Source organism: Danio rerio, chromosome 6 (assembly GCF_049306965.1).
Source record: "Danio rerio strain Tuebingen ecotype United States chromosome 6, GRCz12tu, whole genome shotgun sequence".
In the NCBI taxonomy this organism is placed as follows: Eukaryota; Metazoa; Chordata; class Actinopteri; order Cypriniformes; family Danionidae; genus Danio; species Danio rerio.
Genome location: NC_133181.1, coordinates 1,851,827 through 1,868,708, shown reverse-complemented (window position 1 = coordinate 1,868,708; position 16,882 = coordinate 1,851,827). Strand labels below are relative to the sequence as shown.

The 16,882-nt window shown below is 37.0% G+C and overlaps 2 protein-coding genes across 6 annotated transcripts; both read left to right on the top strand.

Annotated features, from left to right (window-relative positions):
• The first annotated feature begins 1,323 nt into the window (after positions 1–1,323).
• Positions 1,324–9,252, top strand: zgc:113442. Of its 2 annotated transcripts, none has more exons than XM_009302084.4 (4): positions 1,324–1,475; positions 3,882–3,964; positions 5,661–6,269; positions 8,745–9,252. In XM_009302084.4, exons 2-4 carry the CDS (start codon positions 3,934–3,936, stop codon positions 8,900–8,902), a joined length of 798 nt encoding a protein of 265 aa, XP_009300359.1. In that variant the 5' UTR covers positions 1,324–1,475; positions 3,882–3,933; the 3' UTR covers positions 8,903–9,252. The 2 variants fall into 2 exon arrangements, with proteins under 2 accessions (XP_009300359.1, NP_001013298.1); NM_001013280.2 differs by having other exon boundaries at positions 5,640–6,269.
• Positions 9,253–10,372: 1,120 nt separating this feature from the next.
• On the top strand, positions 10,373–14,686 carry zgc:158417. Of its 4 annotated transcripts, none has more exons than XM_068221799.2 (4): positions 10,373–10,458; positions 11,620–11,711; positions 11,806–12,462; positions 13,911–14,686. In XM_068221799.2, the coding sequence occupies exons 2-4, from the start codon at positions 11,690–11,692 to the stop codon at positions 14,195–14,197; spliced, it is 966 nt and encodes a 321-aa protein (XP_068077900.1). In that variant the 5' UTR covers positions 10,373–10,458; positions 11,620–11,689; the 3' UTR covers positions 14,198–14,686. The 4 variants fall into 4 exon arrangements, with proteins under 4 accessions (XP_068077900.1, XP_073809466.1, NP_001073127.2 ...); XM_073953365.1 differs by having other exon boundaries at positions 10,400–10,458; positions 11,592–11,711; NM_001079659.2 differs by having other exon boundaries at positions 10,402–10,458; positions 11,608–11,711.
• The last annotated feature ends 2,196 nt before the right edge of the window (positions 14,687–16,882 follow it).

Genomic DNA, 16,882 nt, shown 5'->3' with positions numbered 1-16,882 from the left:
TGGAAATATTTAGGCTGAATTTTCCGTAAAATGTTTCTTTGAATCTTGTGGACTGTAAGAAAATAATAATTTACATGTGCTTTTACTCAAGATAATAGTGAAAGGATTCAGAAACCCTTATTAACAGAAATATGGGGTGTATGAACATGTAAAAAGTATTAAATAACATGTTTTTCTAAATTACTTTTTAAATAAAATTTTTGTAGCAAATATAAAACTACAGAAAATGTTCTATATGCAATTTTATATTTTTATTATTTTTACAAATATTTTATTATATATATATATATATCTATTTTTTTTTTTTTTTTCGGTTTCGGATGCGATGTTAAACCGAGGTCCTGCCTCTCTGTGGTCACTAAAAATCCCATGATGTCCTTCAAAAAAAAAAAAAAAAAAACAGTAGGGGTTTAACCCCCGCATCCTGGCCAAATTTGCCCACTGGCCTCTATCTGTTATGGCCTCCTAACCCTCCCCATATCATAATTGGTCTCCTCTCCACCAATCAGCTGGTGTGTGGTGTGCGGTCTGGCACACTGGTGGTGGATGAGGAGATGCCCCTCTATGTGTAAAGTGCTTTGAGTGCCCAGAAAAGTGCTATATAAATGTAAGGAATTATTATTTTGTTTTATTTAAAACAATTGTGCTGGCAAAGATAAATCTCATCCAAAAATAAAAGTTTTATATTTAATATATAACATATATTCATTATATGTGTGTATTTATATATTTATGTATAAGTGATACCAACCTACAAACAAAACTATTGTTGTGTAGAAATTTCAATTTATTTATCATTTACTCATTTTATTTCATTTATTTTCCTTCAGCGTAATCCCTTTATTCATCAAGGGCCACCACAGCAGAATGAACCGGCAACTATTCACCCGGAGGAAACCCACGCCAACACGAGAAGAACATGCAAACTCCACACAGAAATGCCAACTGGCCCAGCCGGGACTCGAACCAGCGACCTTCTTGCTGTGAGGCGATGCTAACCACTGAGCCACCGTGCTGCTACAAATATTTCATATCTTAACGTAAATAAAAAATAAAATTGCTTTCAACTATATGCATGCATGTGTGCATTTATATAAAAATAATAAACACGGCACACACACACACACATAGCCTATATTCTGTCAAAACAAACTTATTTTGGATGCGATTCATTTTTGCTCAGCGCTATCTTTTGTTTAATAATGATCATTTTGGGGTGTTGTCCTGCAGTCTGAGGTGTTGTATATGAAGCTCGTGCGAGATCTTGTTAAACCAGTTATTGCACTTTCCAAACGAAACCAAAGCACTGGGGCAAATTACAACAAACTAGCGAGGTAGAGACCGGCTGACACACACTTGAAGCTTTTAAACACAGATTTGCTTTCTTTAGACCGTATAATTCAATGCTCTTTGTGTTGACAGCATAAGCAAGTTTCACAAAGTAAGTTCTTAATCCTCAAGGGTGTAACGTTAAGGTAAGTCGTGATTTCTCATCCTAACCCACATGAAAACTACTGTAGTCATTTAATATAAATATCATAGTGTTTTTGAACTACTTTAATCTGTTGTGATGATTATTGTTATGGCAACACAACAACTATAATAATGCAAATCACCCACTTTTCTACAGCTATATTGTACTAAACCACAGTTTACTGAAGTAAAAAAATAAGTATACCACAGTATTTATTATGGTATATCACTAAGGTTATGCTGGAACATTAACAATGTGTTGTGATGTATACAGTATAATACACTTTACTATGGTTCAAAAACACTACAGTATAAGCTATAAAATAAATGACTATAGTATTGTTTCATTAAAATAGTAGTTTCACTTACAATATGATTTTATTTGCTTGCATTATTTAGCTACAATAGTTAACGTGAACTATTTCTACAGCTTACGCTTTTCTATATGCCAGAACAACCCACATGAAAAATACTGTAGTAAACACTGGTGTTTCTGAACCACACTATAGTAAAGTTCTTCAATGTCTATGTATGATACAGTTATTCTGCCTCTCCGAATTTATATCTGTTTAATTTATTTACAATATTTAAGGCGAGCACATTTTATGTACTAATTAAATTACCTAAATAATCATTTGCTCTTTATCAGAGTAAAAGTAATTTAATTACAGTAACGTTGTGTCCTGACACTGATGTTAACACATGGCACCTTATTGTGAAATGTTCCCAAAAACACTGCACACTGTAAAAACAATATGCATTGGATTTACTCAATTTTCTTTAAGGTAAGGGGTTGCAAACATTTGATATGGGCTGAAATGTCTCATGGAGGTTGGGGAGAGTACCTCCTGACTGGGCAACTGAGATGGTGCTTCCCATTTTTAAGAAGGGGGACCGGAGGGTGAGCTCCAACTATAGGGGATCACACTCCTCAACCTCCCAGGGAAAGTCAATGCCAGGGTACAGGAGTGGAGGATCTGGCTGATGGTTGAACCTAGGATCCAGGAGGAACAATGGGGTTTTCATCTGGGCCGTGGTACACTGGTACTCACCAGGGTGCTCGAGGGTTCATGGGAGTATGCCCAACCAGTCCACATGTGTGTTGTGGACTTGGAGAAGGCATTCGACCGTGTCTCTCAGGCATTCTGTGGAGGGTGCTGTGGGAGTATGGGCTCAGAGGCGCTCTGTTAAGGGCCGTCTCATCCCTGAACAGAGTGGGAGTCTGGTTCGCATTGCCGGCAATAAGTCAGACTTGTGTCCAGTGCATGTTGGACTCCGGCAGGGCTGCCCCTTGTCACCTATTCTGATCATAATTTTTATGGACAGAATTTTAAAGTGCAGCCTAAGGATGGAGGGGGTCTGGTTCGGGCACCACAGGATCTCACCTTTGTTATTCGCAGATGATGTTGTTCTGTTGGCTTCTTGAACATGGACCTTCAGTATGCACTGGGGCGGTTTGCTGCTCAGTGTGACGCGGATGGGATGAGAATCAGCACTTCCAAGTTCGAGGCCATGGTGCTCCACCGGAAAAAGGTGGTTTGCCATCTCCAGGTTGGAGAAAAATCCTTACTCCAAGTGGAGGAGTTTAAGTATCCTTGGGTTTAGTTCACGAGTGAGGGAAGGATGGAGCATGAGATTGACAGGTGGATTGGTGCAGCAGTAATGCAGTCAATGTACCGGTCCGCTGTGCTAAAGACAGAGCTGAGCTGAAAGGCAAAGCTCTCGATTTCTTGGTCAATCTACGTTACGTTCCTACTCTCACCTATGCTCATGAGCTATAGGTCATGACAGAAAGGACAAGATCTCGGATACAAGCGGCCGAAATGAGTTTCCTTTGAAGGGTGGCAGGGCAGGGCACACCCTTATGGATAGGGTGAGGAGCTCTGACACCCGCGAGGAGCTTAGAGTAGAGCCGCTGCTCCTCCACATCGAGAGAAGTCAGCTGAGGATGCTCAGGCATCTGTTTCGGATGTCTCCTGGACGCCTACCTAGGGAGGTGTTCCAGGCATGTCCCACCAGGAAGAGGCCTCGGTAAAGACCCAGGACACACTGGAGTGACTATGTCTCTCGGCTGGCCTAGGAACGCCTCGAGATCCCCCTGGAGAAGCTGTAGGAAATGTCTGGGGAGAGGGAAGTCTGGAGTTCTCTCCTAAGACTGCTGGCCCTGCGACCCGGCCCGAGATAAGCGGATGAAAATGATGATGATGATGATGATGATGAATTTAAACAAATTATTCTGAACATTACTACATTTAATGTTTGTTTAAATTCAGCCCATATAATTTTTTTGCAAGCACTTACCTTAAAAAATTGAGTAAATCCAATGAATGATTTTTTTCTGTCTCTTTACAAATAATGTACTGTACAATATAAAAATATGTAATAATAATAATGTTTTTTTGTTTCAGAATCTCTATTGGTTGGAGAAAGGAGCAGGCGCATCTGCTGTAACACTAAACCATGGCTGCCGGATTCTCATCAAAAACAACACGTAGGTCACATTTACACTGTGCTAAATGCAGGCGTCCACACCGTTTGTTCATGTTGTCCTGACACTAATTAAATTGACTTAACAAATTCAAGTGTATTGAACATAAAACAATTAATTTGTCCCCCCAAAAAACTCAATAATTATGTTGCTTCAGCTCATTTTCATTCAAGTAGTTTAAACAAACAGTAAAATCATTTTCGGAGTGTTTTTTATTAGGAATCCAGCAATATATATATATATAAACAATAAACTTCTGCCAATTCCGATAGCGATATTGGTCAATTTGAGCAATTCCAGCAATATGGATGTGACATCTGGAGTAAAAAGAGTAAAAAAAGCAAGTCTATCCATAATTCATATAAAAAAATAGCTTACCGTCGAGCCTTCTTGTAGCTTTAATTTTTTTACTTGTTGCTTCATTTTTTTAACCTGTAGCTTCATTTTTTTACTTGTAGCTTCATTATTTTACTTGTAGCTTAATTTTTTTTACTTGTAGCTTCATTTTTTACTTGTAGCTTCATTTTTTTTACTTGTAGCTTCATTTTTTTACTTGTAGCTTATTTTTTTTACTTGTAGCTTCATTATTTTACTTGTAGCTTCATTTTTTTACTTGTAGCTTATTTTTTTTTACTTGTAGCTTCATTATTTTACTTGTAGCTTCATTATTTTACTTGTAGCTTCATTTTTTACTTATAGCTTCATTTTTTTACTTGTAGCTTATTTTTTTACTTGTAGCTTCATTATTTTACTTGTAGCTTCATTTTTTTACTTGTAGCTTCATTATTTTACTTGTAGCTTCATTATTTTACTTGTAGCTTCATTTTTTACTTATAGCTTCATTTTTTTACTTGTAGCTTATTTTTTTTACTTGTAGCTTCATTTTTTTACTTGTAGCTTATTTTTTTACTTGTAGCTTCATTATTTTACTTGTAGCTTCATTATTTTACTTATAGCTTCATTTTTTTACTTGTAGCTTCATTTTTTTTACTTGTAGCTTCATGTTTTTACTTGTAGCTTCATTTTTTTATTTACTTGTAGCTTCATTTTTTTTTACTTGTAGCTTAATTTTATTTATTTTTATTTTTTTTACTTGTAGCTTAATTTTATTTAATTTTATTTTTTTTTACTTGTAGCTTAATTTTATTTTTTAAAATTTTTTTTTTACTTGTAGCTTCAGTTGCGCTCTTCAGAAACCTGTGGGAGACGTCCGGGATGCTACGTCCATATATTTTACAGTCTATGATTGTGATGCAGTTCCTATAAAAACAGAATACTAAATGAGAAAACAGTGGGCGTGGCTTGTTTTTTCTACTGTGAACCGATTGGATGTAGTAAAGAAGGTGTGTCATTCGGAAAGATGGGGAAAAGAGTTTGGGGGGGAGTTAATACAACCTAACAGACTCCTCCTCCTCACCATGTCTGTTTGTTGTCAAAACTGACTGCTGGAGGGGCGTGGTTAAGTATGTTAGCCACGCCCATTACCTTAGACAGACCTAATCTGAGTATTTAAATGAAAACAAACAGGAAGTGCGTTTTCAGATTTCAGTTAAAGATTATAAGGCAAGCTATTGTTATTTTCCTAATGACATGCACTGATGAATTATTCATCACAAAACTAGCAACTTGAGCTGACAAAATCAATACAATTAATTCTGATTTCATGTGTACTTTAAAGGCGATTCTCCACATCTGTCAGAGATCAGAGTTGTGCTGCTGGGAAATAATGACTGTGACAGGAGAAGAGTGGTCCGATCTGTCCTGGGAGATCTTACAGGAGAGTCTGTGGGTCAGTGCACGGTATATGATGGAGAAGAGTCTCGTCGGAGGATCAGGGTTGTGGACGCTCCTGGATGGAACTCAAACACACCACAAAGCAAGCTCAGAGAATCCATTGAAAGAAGCGCGATGCTGTGTGCTCCGGGCCCTCACGCTCTGCTCCTGGTCCTTCCTGTGCGGAGGAATGAAGACATGTCAGCAGGAGACATTAAATCAGGGATGAAGCTGGTGGAGATGCTGTCCGAGAGAGCCTGGAGACACACGATTGTCGTTTTTGCTTGCGATGAAGGAACGGGAGGCTTTAGTTGCTCTCAGAAAGCCAAGATCGTGCTGGAAAAGTGCAAAGGCAGGGGTTTTTATCTCCAGAGGCAGGGCGGGATCGCTCAGCTGTTCACCCAGATTGAAGACCTCGTGCGGGACAACGGGGAAGATGATGTATTTTTACCACAGGCGTACCATGAGCTGTTCAGGAGGAAGACTGAAGGTTTGCTGCACAGGCGAGGAAATCTGAGAAAAAAGCCTGTTCATTGTGAGTATTCTTCATTGTTCTTTCATTATTGATTGTACCAGATCTATTAATCAGAAATGTAATGCTTATGCAGCAAAAGTTTGAGTGGTCAGCTTAACGGGGAGCTATTGTGCTCATTTTTACAAGATGTAAAATAAGTCTTCAGTGTCTCTAGTGTGTGTGTGTGTGTGTGTGTGAAGTTTCAGCTCTAAATAGCACACAGATAATGTTTTATAACTCTCTGAAACTGAGCTTTGATCCTAATTGTGGTGTTTTGGTGACTGTCACTTTAAATTTAAATGAGATTGAAAAAGGGCGGAGCTACAAATGCCTGTGTGTCAGCATAGTGGCAGATTCAAAACTCTAATGGGCAGACGGCTGCTTCTCACTCAGGTGTTTATGCTAATGAGGGAGAGTTTGTCACTAGTGGGCGGGGCTTAATTTCCTCCTCTGATGAGACGTATAAAGGGAGAATGTCAATCAAAGTGCTTCTGTTTTTATCAAGTCTGATTATAACAACTAAAATTAATACATGTTTACCATTTGAAGCTGGATGTATGCACACACTGCTGACACACAACTGTGTTTAAACCACTTATAAATGTGATATTTGAATAACATGTGCCCTATAAAACCAGTCATCTGCATATATCACTGCAATTATTTTAATTATGTAGGATCACAAGCTGCTATATATAAACTACATATTAATGCAAATTTAAATATACAGGTGAAGTCTTTAAATATATTTTTCCCAAGTGCAATTTAATGGAAAGATTTCTAAACGTAATAGATTTGCCATGATTACCCTGCTGAAAAATCCAGCTTAAACCAGCCTAAGCTGGTTGGCTGGTTTTAGCTGGTTGACCAGGCTGGTTTTAGAGGGGTTTTGGCCATTTCCAGGCTGGTTTCCAGCCATTTCCAGCCTGGTCTTAGCTAGTCAGGCTGGGAGATGACCAGCTAAAACCAGCTTGACCAGCCTAGCCAGGCTGGGAGCCCAGCCAAAACCAGCTATGTCCAGCTTAAACTAGGCTGGTCCAGCTGGTTTTAGCTGGTCATTTTCCAGCCTGACCAGCTAAGACCAGGCTGGAAATGGCTGGAAACCAGCCTGGAAGTGGCCAAAACCCCTCTAAAACCAGCCTGGTCAACCAGCTAAAACCAGCCAACCAGCCTAGGCTGGTTTAAGCTGGATTTTTCAGCAGGGTACTGAAGGGGGCGACGCAGTGGCGCAGTGGGTAGCACGTTCGCCACACAGCAAGAAGGTTGCTGGGTTGCTGGTTCGAGCCTCGGCTCAGTTGGCGTTTCTGTGTGGAGTTTGCATGTTCTCCCTGCATTCATGTGGGTTTCTGGGTGCTCTGGTTTCCCCCACAGTCCAAAGACATGCGGTACAGGCGAATTGGGTAGGCTAAATTGTCCGTAATGTGTGTGTGGATGTTTCCCAGAGATGGGTTGCGGCTGGAAGGGCATCCGCTGCGTAAAACTTGCTGAATAAGTCGTCGGTTCATTCCGCAGTGGCGACCCCGGATTAATAAGCCGACAAGAAAATGAATGAATGATGATTTCAGTATATAATATTTTACCAGATACTTATATTCAGCTTAAAGTGACATGTAACGGCTTAACTAGCCTAATTGGGTTAACTTGGAGATTCAAGATAATTAGAAATGTTATTAGACAACAGTGATTTATTCTGTAGCCAGTCTAAAAAATAATAATAATCTTAAGGGGGCTAATGATATTGACCTTAAAAAGTGTTTATTAAAAATAAGAACTGCTTTATTCCAGCTGAAGTAAAACAAATAAGGCTTTCCACGGAAGAACAAATATTATAGGAAATACTCTAAACAACATGGCTTGAGAAATATTTGAAAAAAAAATCTAAATTGTACAGGAAGGATAGATAATTCTGCCATTAACTGTGATTATTTTAATGTCCATTTTTATTTAAAGCTGTTATAAACTTGTTATTTTAAAAATATATACAATAAAAGGCTTTAGTTTGGGGCTAAAAAGGTGCCCAACCGGGTGTGGCCTTACTGCATCAGATATGTGTCACTTTTCTCACAGCTGATTGGTCCAGTTTGAGTTTTACCCCAGAATAAAACCTGCTCTGGAACAGGTTCATCTTGTAGTGTAGGTTACTGTGGTGAAGAAACCCACCTTCTCTAACCCAAAAACTCAGAGTTTGCTCAGACTAAATGTGTGATTACCTGGATGAAATCCTAAACAGGTTATGTCCAACAGGCCTCAGAAAACATCCTCCATTAAGACACACAACAAAAATTCTTGAATATCAATAGAATTATCAAGACTTTAATATATGTATTAGTCAAGACTAAACTAGTGTTCTCTGGGTGGAGATAATCTTATGCAGATCAAATGCTCACTAAAGAAAGAAAAAACTTTGCAAAACATCATATTGCAATGACACAAAAAGGTGTTCTTAAATGTCACACGTGCACTAATTGTATTTATTTCTGTATTTTTTTTTTACAGTGAGCAAATCAGAAGCTGGTGCACTGGGTGTTGAGCCCTTCTCAGTGATCGTTATAGCCGTGTTAGCAGCTGTCCTGGTCAGCTTGAGTTTTGGAGCCGAATATGGAGTTTTTGGAGGCTGTGCTGGACTGCTTTTGGGAAGCATTTTACCATTTTAAGGAAGATCCAAAACATACAATCAAAAAGATTGTATATGTAGTTGATGTCAGAATTATTATCCCCCCCTGAATTATTTGCCCCTGTTTATTTTTTCCCCAATTTCTGTTTAACTGAGAGCAGATTTTTTCAGCACATTTCTGCACATAATAGTGTTAATAACTCATCTCTAATCACTGATTTGTTTTCTCTTTTTCATGATGACAGTAAATAATATTAGACTAGATATTCTTCAAGACACTTCTATACAGCTTAAAGTGACATTAGAAGGCTTATCTAGGTTAATTAGGATAACTAGGCAGGTTAGGGTAATTAGGCAAGTTATTGTAAAACGATGGTTTGTTCTGTAGACTATAGAAAAAAAATTAGCTTTAAGGGGCTAATAATATTGTCCCTTAAATGGTGTTTAAAAAATTAAAAACTGCTCTTATTGTAGCTAAAATAAAACAAATAAAACTTTCTCCAGAAGAAAAAATATTATCAGACATGCTGTGAAAATTTCCTTGCTCTGTTTAACATCGTCTAGAAAATATTCATAAAAGAAAAGAAAAAAATTTAAAGGGGGCTAATAATTCTGACTTCAACTGTATGTATATACACACACACACACACACACACACACACATATATATATATAAAAAAGATACATATATATATATATATATATATATATATATATATATATATATATATATATATATATATATATAATGTATCTTTTTTATATATCTACATCAGGTGGGGGACAGTATTTAAAGGGACAGTGGGCTATATGCACAGCTAGCGTTTTTCAGCCAACTTTTCATGACTATTTTCAATTTCATAAGGTTTATGAAATTACAGCATTGATGTTGTAATGTAATTCAAATACAATCAGTTAAATAAACTTAAGCATCCATTTGTTGGTTAAAGTGTAAAAAGAGACAAAAGACCATACACAGGTGCTGTCATTACCTGCAGGCTACCGCAACACCTTCATTGAAAATACTGGGGTAACATTAATTTCCATATATTAAAGACATGGCATGGAAAAAATTGAATTTAATGCAGTGCTTCTTGTTTGATCTGAGACCCAAGTTACGTTGTATCTCAGCCAGGCAGTCAAGATCACTGTATTATTATTATTATTATTTTTTTTTTACAGATATCAGATGTTAAACACTAATTTTATATGGGATGACAATTCACCGTAAGCCCTGGGGCTGGCTGACTGATATGAAAAGTCTGTGTGCACATACCTTGTTCACCTCAAAAGGAACATTTACTCACCATTTATTTACCTAATGTAAACCAAACCACCCTGAGAAGCCTTTATGTACTGAATTATAGCAGTTGAATGTTATACAAAATTGTTATGTTAGATTTTGTCATTTTTGCCATTTCAATAAAATGTTTGTCTTCTTTGTGTATGGTTTTGCTAATGATTGATGAATGATAAAAGAACTCCTCCTGCAAGATCACACCACTGCTTTATGACCAGTTATAGATTATTGTTCAAAGTTCAGTCTTTTTATACGGAAACGAAAGGAACAGAAAAACAATCAACTAGCAATGTGAGGTAAGCTGAAGCAAAATATAGTCTTGATTTAAGTTTAATTTGATGTTTTTGTTCTTCTGTGTACAAAACGCTGAAGTATATTCTGTTGTTGCATTCGCTATTGTTCAGCATACAGTTTGAGCTTAAATGGGAGAGCAGGACTTTCCTCTTTTATGTCATGAATTCTTTATATACAGGCCTATACTGTTATTTATTTTTGCATGCAGATTAATGGCATGCACAAAGAAAATATCATAAATGTAGACCATATGTGAATGATAGAAAAATGGAAATATAAGTATGTAACTTCTAACTTCATTATTTAAATAGCACATTTAACTGCATGTACTTCACGTACTACACTGGGTCGCTGGTTCGAGCCTCAGCTCAGTTGGTGTTTCTGTGTGGAGTTTGCATGTTCTCTCTGCCTACGCGTGGGTTTCCTCCGGGTGCTCCGGTTTCCCACACAGTCCAAACACATGCGGTACAGGTGAATTGGGCAGGCTAAAATGTCCATAGTGTGTGTGTGGCGACCCAGTGACCTTCTTGCCGTGAGGCGACAGAACTACCTACTGCGCCACTGCTTCGCCATCATTGAACTTGAGTATCTTTAATTTCAAAATAAAGGATTTGTATGTAATAGAAATGGTAAAAATACAATTGACATGGACAGCAAAGTACAAACATTAGTTTGTTTTTAAAATCCTTCCTCCTAAAAAAAATCTTGCACAAACATAAGTGCTTCATAATGCCATGTGTGATTATAGCTAATGCTTACTAGTTTCAAAACATCAAGATAAAATGGCTGTTATTTGTACACTGTTAAAAATAACCCTAAATTAGCAGTTTTCCATATTTTGAGGTTCATGTTTTTATTTAGTTTTTCATTTATTCATGCCTTTGAATTGCATTATGGGATCTTGATCTTTCGTCCAACAACTTTTAACCTTAAAAAGTTTTTAAAAAAGTGACTTTTCTAATCATTTGTAAAAATCTGCAGTGCTATATTGTCTGTGTTGGTATTGTATATTATGCTACATACACTTTGTAATAAACCACCAGTACATTTTCTGCTATTTTACAGAGTTATTTCTCTAGATATTCTCATTTCTCATACATAATATTGTTTCACACTTCTAAATTGTCAATTAAAGTCACTTTGTTAAACAGATTGTTTTGCAGTGTAGGTGAAATCAATTCCCAAGCAGAACCCTGATGTGAAAACACCATCAAGCAACTGGACAGATTCATCATGGACAGTAAATCTCCTCAGGGTGGGTGACTTTTTCTGTTTACGTTTTCCTATACGAACCATCAAACAAATGATAATAAAAAATAATAATGTGATTCCTGTTTTTTATTTTAAAGGATCTTCCAGTGGACATTCAGAGCTCAGAATTGTGCTCGTAGACAAATACACAGAAGATGATAAGAATAAAGTGCTCAAATCCATCCTGAACTGTGAGAATCTGACAGGAGAGAGAGTTGGTTTGTGTAAGTTGTATAAGAGCGAACATGCAGGAAGGAAAATCAGTGTTGTTGAAGCACCAGGATGGCAGAGAGACTCAACACCAGACAGCATGAAGGAAGAAATGGTCAGAAGTGTCTCTTATTGTCCTCCAGGACCACACGTTCTGCTCCTGGTCATCCCTGTGAAAGCTCTCTGTGAGGAACCTTCAGCTGGGGAGATGAAAAGCGCAGAGATGCACATAGAGTTGCTGTCTGAACGCGCCTGGAAACACACTGTGGTGCTGTTTGACTGTGATGATGGACTAGAGGAGTCAGCCCTCAGAGAACACATGCGCAGTGCCGAGAAAATCCTGGAGAAGTGTGGAGGACGGTATTATGTTCTCCAGAAGAGCTGCTCTCAGATACAGGAACTCCTGAAGAAGATTGATAAGCTGCTGGAGGAGAATAAAGGAGGCGTCTTCATCCTACAACATTACTATGAACTGATTCAGAAGGAGAATGATGAACGAGAAGTCAGACAGAGACGTGGAAGTTTGTTAAAGAATCCTCCAAATTGTGAGTGTATCGTTCATAACAATTACCCACTTTAAAAAAATACTACAGTAATTTGTATTGCATAAATACTATAGTGCTTTTGAACTTGCATTAATATGTTGTGGTGATTCCATAGTTGCTATTGTAGCACAACAACTATAATAATGCAAACAAATTTTACAACTGTACAGAATTGTATACTCCAATACCCCACAGTTTACTATAGTAAGATAATAACTAAGGTATGCTAGATAATAAAGTGTACTACAGTATTTATTACAGTTTATCAGTTAATACTTCAGTATTAAGTTGTAAATACTACACATGAAAAATACTATAGTAATTTATAGTAAATACTAGAGTATTTTTGAACCATAGTATAGTAAAATGTTTGATACTATATGTACTTACTACTCTGTGTTAATGACTGCTCCTGCATACTGTAGTATTACTGTGGTGATCTGATAAAGCAATAAATACTGTAGTACACTTTAGTTTTACTACAGTAAACTATGGTGTATTGTAATATAACCTATAGTTGTAGAAAACTGCACCATTGGGTTATTTTTTATAAATACCACAGCAGATTAATTTAAGTAGTACTATACAGTAGTATGACTTAAAATACTATAGTATTTACTATTTATCCTATTTTTTAATCAGGGTGTTTTCTTTTACGCTTGAGCGTTTTTTAAACCATAGCATAGTAAAGTACTTGAATTGATCTGTTGTGATGATTCTACAGTTGCTATGGTAATACAACAACTATAGTAATTGATCTGTTGTGATGATTCTACAGTTGCTATGGTAACACAACAACTATAGTAATTGATCGGTTGTTGTGATTCTATAGTTGCTATGGTAACACAACAACTATAGTAATTGATCTGTTGTGATGATTTTACAGCTGCTATGGTAACACAACAACTATAGTAATTGATCGGTTGTGGTGATTCTATAGTTGCTATGGTAACACAACAACTATAGTAATTGATCGGTTGTGATGATTTTACAGCTGCTATGGTAACACAACAACTATAGTAATTGATCGGTTGTGGTGATTCTATAGTTGCTATGGTAACACAACAACTATAGTAATTGATCGGTTGTGATGATTTTACAGCTGCTATGGTAACACAACAACTATAGTAACTGATATGTTGTAGTTATTCAATAGTTGCTATGGTAACACAACAACTATAGTAATTGATCTGTTGTGGTGATTCTACAGTTGCTATGGTAACACAACAACTATATCAATATAAACAAATGACCCACTACTGTAGTATTTTACAACTTTAGTAGTAAAGAATAAAGTAGACTACAGTATTTATTACAGTTTATCTGCTCACTAAAATATTAATATTGCAGTAGCATTCATTACCATAAATCCTATATACAGTACAATACACCTAAAACACTATACATTACTACAGTTGTTTTCACATGAGTGTTGTTTTCTGTTACAGTGAGTCAAAATCAGGGGGATTCAGAGAAGAAAGAAACCGTAGATGCTGCCAAAAATACTCGTTTGGAAGATGTGGCCAAAATCAGCATGGACTTCAGGCAGTTTGCAGTAATATTGATGTGTGTAGTCTGCGCACTTCTGGGTTCAGTTGCTGGAGCTCAGAATGGGGTTTTGGGGTCTTTCACTGGAATAGTCTTTGGTATCATTGTTGGAGTTTTGCTTGCAAATGTCACCCTGTACATTCACACTAACTTTTATTCACGTGTTAATTCAAAACAAACCACATAAGTCTACACATACCACATCGTACGCGATGCACTTTGTTCTCCACTGATTTTTACCTTTTTTATTTATGTACTTGTAGTATATTTGTTTTGCATTTTATACACTGCAAGCAAAATAATCTTGTTTTTTCCTTTTGCATACCCCATTGGGAGATTATTTTGCTTGTTTTAAGAAAAATCTCACTTTATTTTGACATTTATTTGTAAAAACAAGACAATATTTTTGACAATTGTTTGCTTGTCTATAGAAAATGCTTCTTGATTTAAAATATTGTAGATATTTGGATTAGAAACAAGACAAAAGTTAAGTAAGAAAAGGACTTTTTGCTGTGTATACTACATTATATTTATTCATACTTTATACACTCTGTATTTCCTATTATTTATACCACATTCATCTTAAAGTGTTAGTTTTGACATGATTGCTGTGGTCATGCCACATTTATACAGCTTTAAGAAGCATCGCAAGAAATTAAAAAGTGTTTGTTTTGGATTTCTCTGTTGCTTGTGTCTATGTACTAGTAATTTATTCATTCTTTATACTTACCTGAAGTGGCCCATAACTATATTAAAGACAAGGGCCACACACGGGCTATAACCGGCCAGAATCTCAGCCAATTTATCACCCTTAACTGGCCCTAAACTGGGCCAAAACAGGTTTATTATTGGTACAGATTGTCAGCTATAAGTTTATACTTTAACCAGAAACCCCAAAAACTGAGCCATTACCCAGCCTAATGTTACCTAAACAATGCGACCAATTGCTACAATCATCTGGCCACACACCTCCCATCCACAACTGGCCCAATTGTTGTTTGCTGTCATGCATGGCCCACATTCGGCTGACATTTTGCACTGTGGCAACACGCCAGCAGTGCCGTAACGAGGCCACATTTGGGCCAAGTCCGTTTGCTATGTGGGTTGTGTAAGGTCCACCCAGTTGGCCCAATGCCGGTATCCACTGGTGGATGAAGGTTTAATGCCTGTTCGGTCTTTCCAGTGCACAATGTTGATTTATATTAAACTTAGCTCATATCTGACTCCAATTTAATATGAGGTGGTTTAGAATATTAATATATTTATCCTCGTTTTATCTGACTCCAATTATAAAACATTAAGAAGATTATATCAATATGTAATTTAGATAAATGTTTGAACCTTTTGTCTTCACTAGTAACTATTACATCCGTTCATTCGGGTGCTCATGTCGCTCAGAGAAATCGCCTCGGCCGAAGGCGTCCCTCACGGTCACACTCCGGTCAGTCTTGAATATTAAACAGAGGTAAATTGACTAATACTTTAGATGGCCCCTACCAGCGCGCTCGTTCTAAAATACTTTAGTTAGTCCCGCTTAGATGTACACCTTTGAGTTAAGACAATCATGATTTCTAATTAGAGGTTAGGGCATTAATATAAATGTACCCGACTACTGGACTCTATAGTAACTTTGGTTTTCACCAAGCCCATGGTTTCCCATATGAACTTAATTTAGAATAATATTACCTTCAAACAAAGGTCGGGTACCCAATCTAGGTTAGTCGTGCAACACCTTGTTGACCTAGACGGAAGTTATCGCCCTTTCCACCTAAGTACACATGAATCAATATCAAGAGTCAGTCGGATCCCTTAAACACAATTAGTGTGCCAATGCTCCATCTCAACTGGATTTTAGTCCGTCTACTGACCTGACACAAGACGTGCGGAAACAAGGATACAGCGTAATCTACTAGAACTAATAATTACAGAGTGAGCCAAATATGGTCAAACATTACAATTTATTAGTCAGGTAAATGTATTATGCCAATTCAATCAGTCAATTCATAAATGATCAATACAAAACATCAAATTATCAAAGATAAATCCAAGATGAAAGATGCATACCTGACTTAAAAACTATACATAACTAGGAGCAGGCTCCATGTTATGGGCTGATCTGGGTAGGCAGAATCGCGCTGAACCTTTCTCAGACCTTGCCTTAAATAATCCAAGAATTCCCTCAAGGAAGGGGGTGTGTGCATAACAAAAGGCTTTCACACTTAGTGGAAAAGTCACACCCTTCACAGTGGTTCAAAAGATGCCTGAAGTTATATATTTATTGTTTTGATTAGGTCTATTTCTGAGAGAATGAGGCCATTGTACCAATCGCACTGAGACATTTCAAATTATATCAAACATGATAGTTAAAGTCAGTTTGGTTAATCTAGAACATTCAAACATTAAATGACCATATGTGAGAGATGGGTGGATGAAGTCGAGTTTCAGCAGACTCAGATGCAAATGCAGCAGGAACTAGTTTTTCCCGCATTCCCACCTGCTGGGTTGTTAAGTCACCAGTCTCTGTTTTCAGCTCATGTTTTGAATTGTCAAAGATATCAAAATATTTGCAATATTTCAACTCTTACAGTTGTATATATCTCTGGCTCTGGATGGCCAGTCCTCCACTGCTTCTTGGTCCTGCATTTATTTCAAAGAAGCGCTACCCTGTACTAAAATGGCGGCTCTATTAACGCATACCTTCCAATAGACAACAACAGGGTAAGCGACATCTAATGTAAATATCTATGTACCAAAATAAAACAAAATTCTCTATTTTTTAAGTTTAATGTGGAACAGTTAATTTAGGATACTTATTTTATGCATTCACCCTGTAATTATTAAACCGAAAGCCACTGTATAATTGACTACTATT

Coding starts and splice junctions, on each gene's coding strand:
- zgc:158417 (XM_068221799.2), top strand. CDS start 11,690: ATGGACAGTAAATCTCCTCAGG. Junction 11,712..11,805: donor GGACAGTAAATCTCCTCAGG/GTGGGTGACTTT, acceptor TTTATTTTAAAG/GATCTTCCAGTGGACATTCA. Junction 12,463..13,910: donor GTTAAAGAATCCTCCAAATT/GTGAGTGTATCG, acceptor TTTCTGTTACAG/TGAGTCAAAATCAGGGGGAT.
- zgc:113442 (NM_001013280.2), top strand. CDS start 3,934: ATGGCTGCCGGATTCTCATCAAAAACAACAC. Junction 3,965..5,639: donor ATTCTCATCAAAAACAACAC/GTAGGTCACATT, acceptor TGTACTTTAAAG/GCGATTCTCCACATCTGTCA. Junction 6,270..8,744: donor GAGAAAAAAGCCTGTTCATT/GTGAGTATTCTT, acceptor TTTTTTTTACAG/TGAGCAAATCAGAAGCTGGT.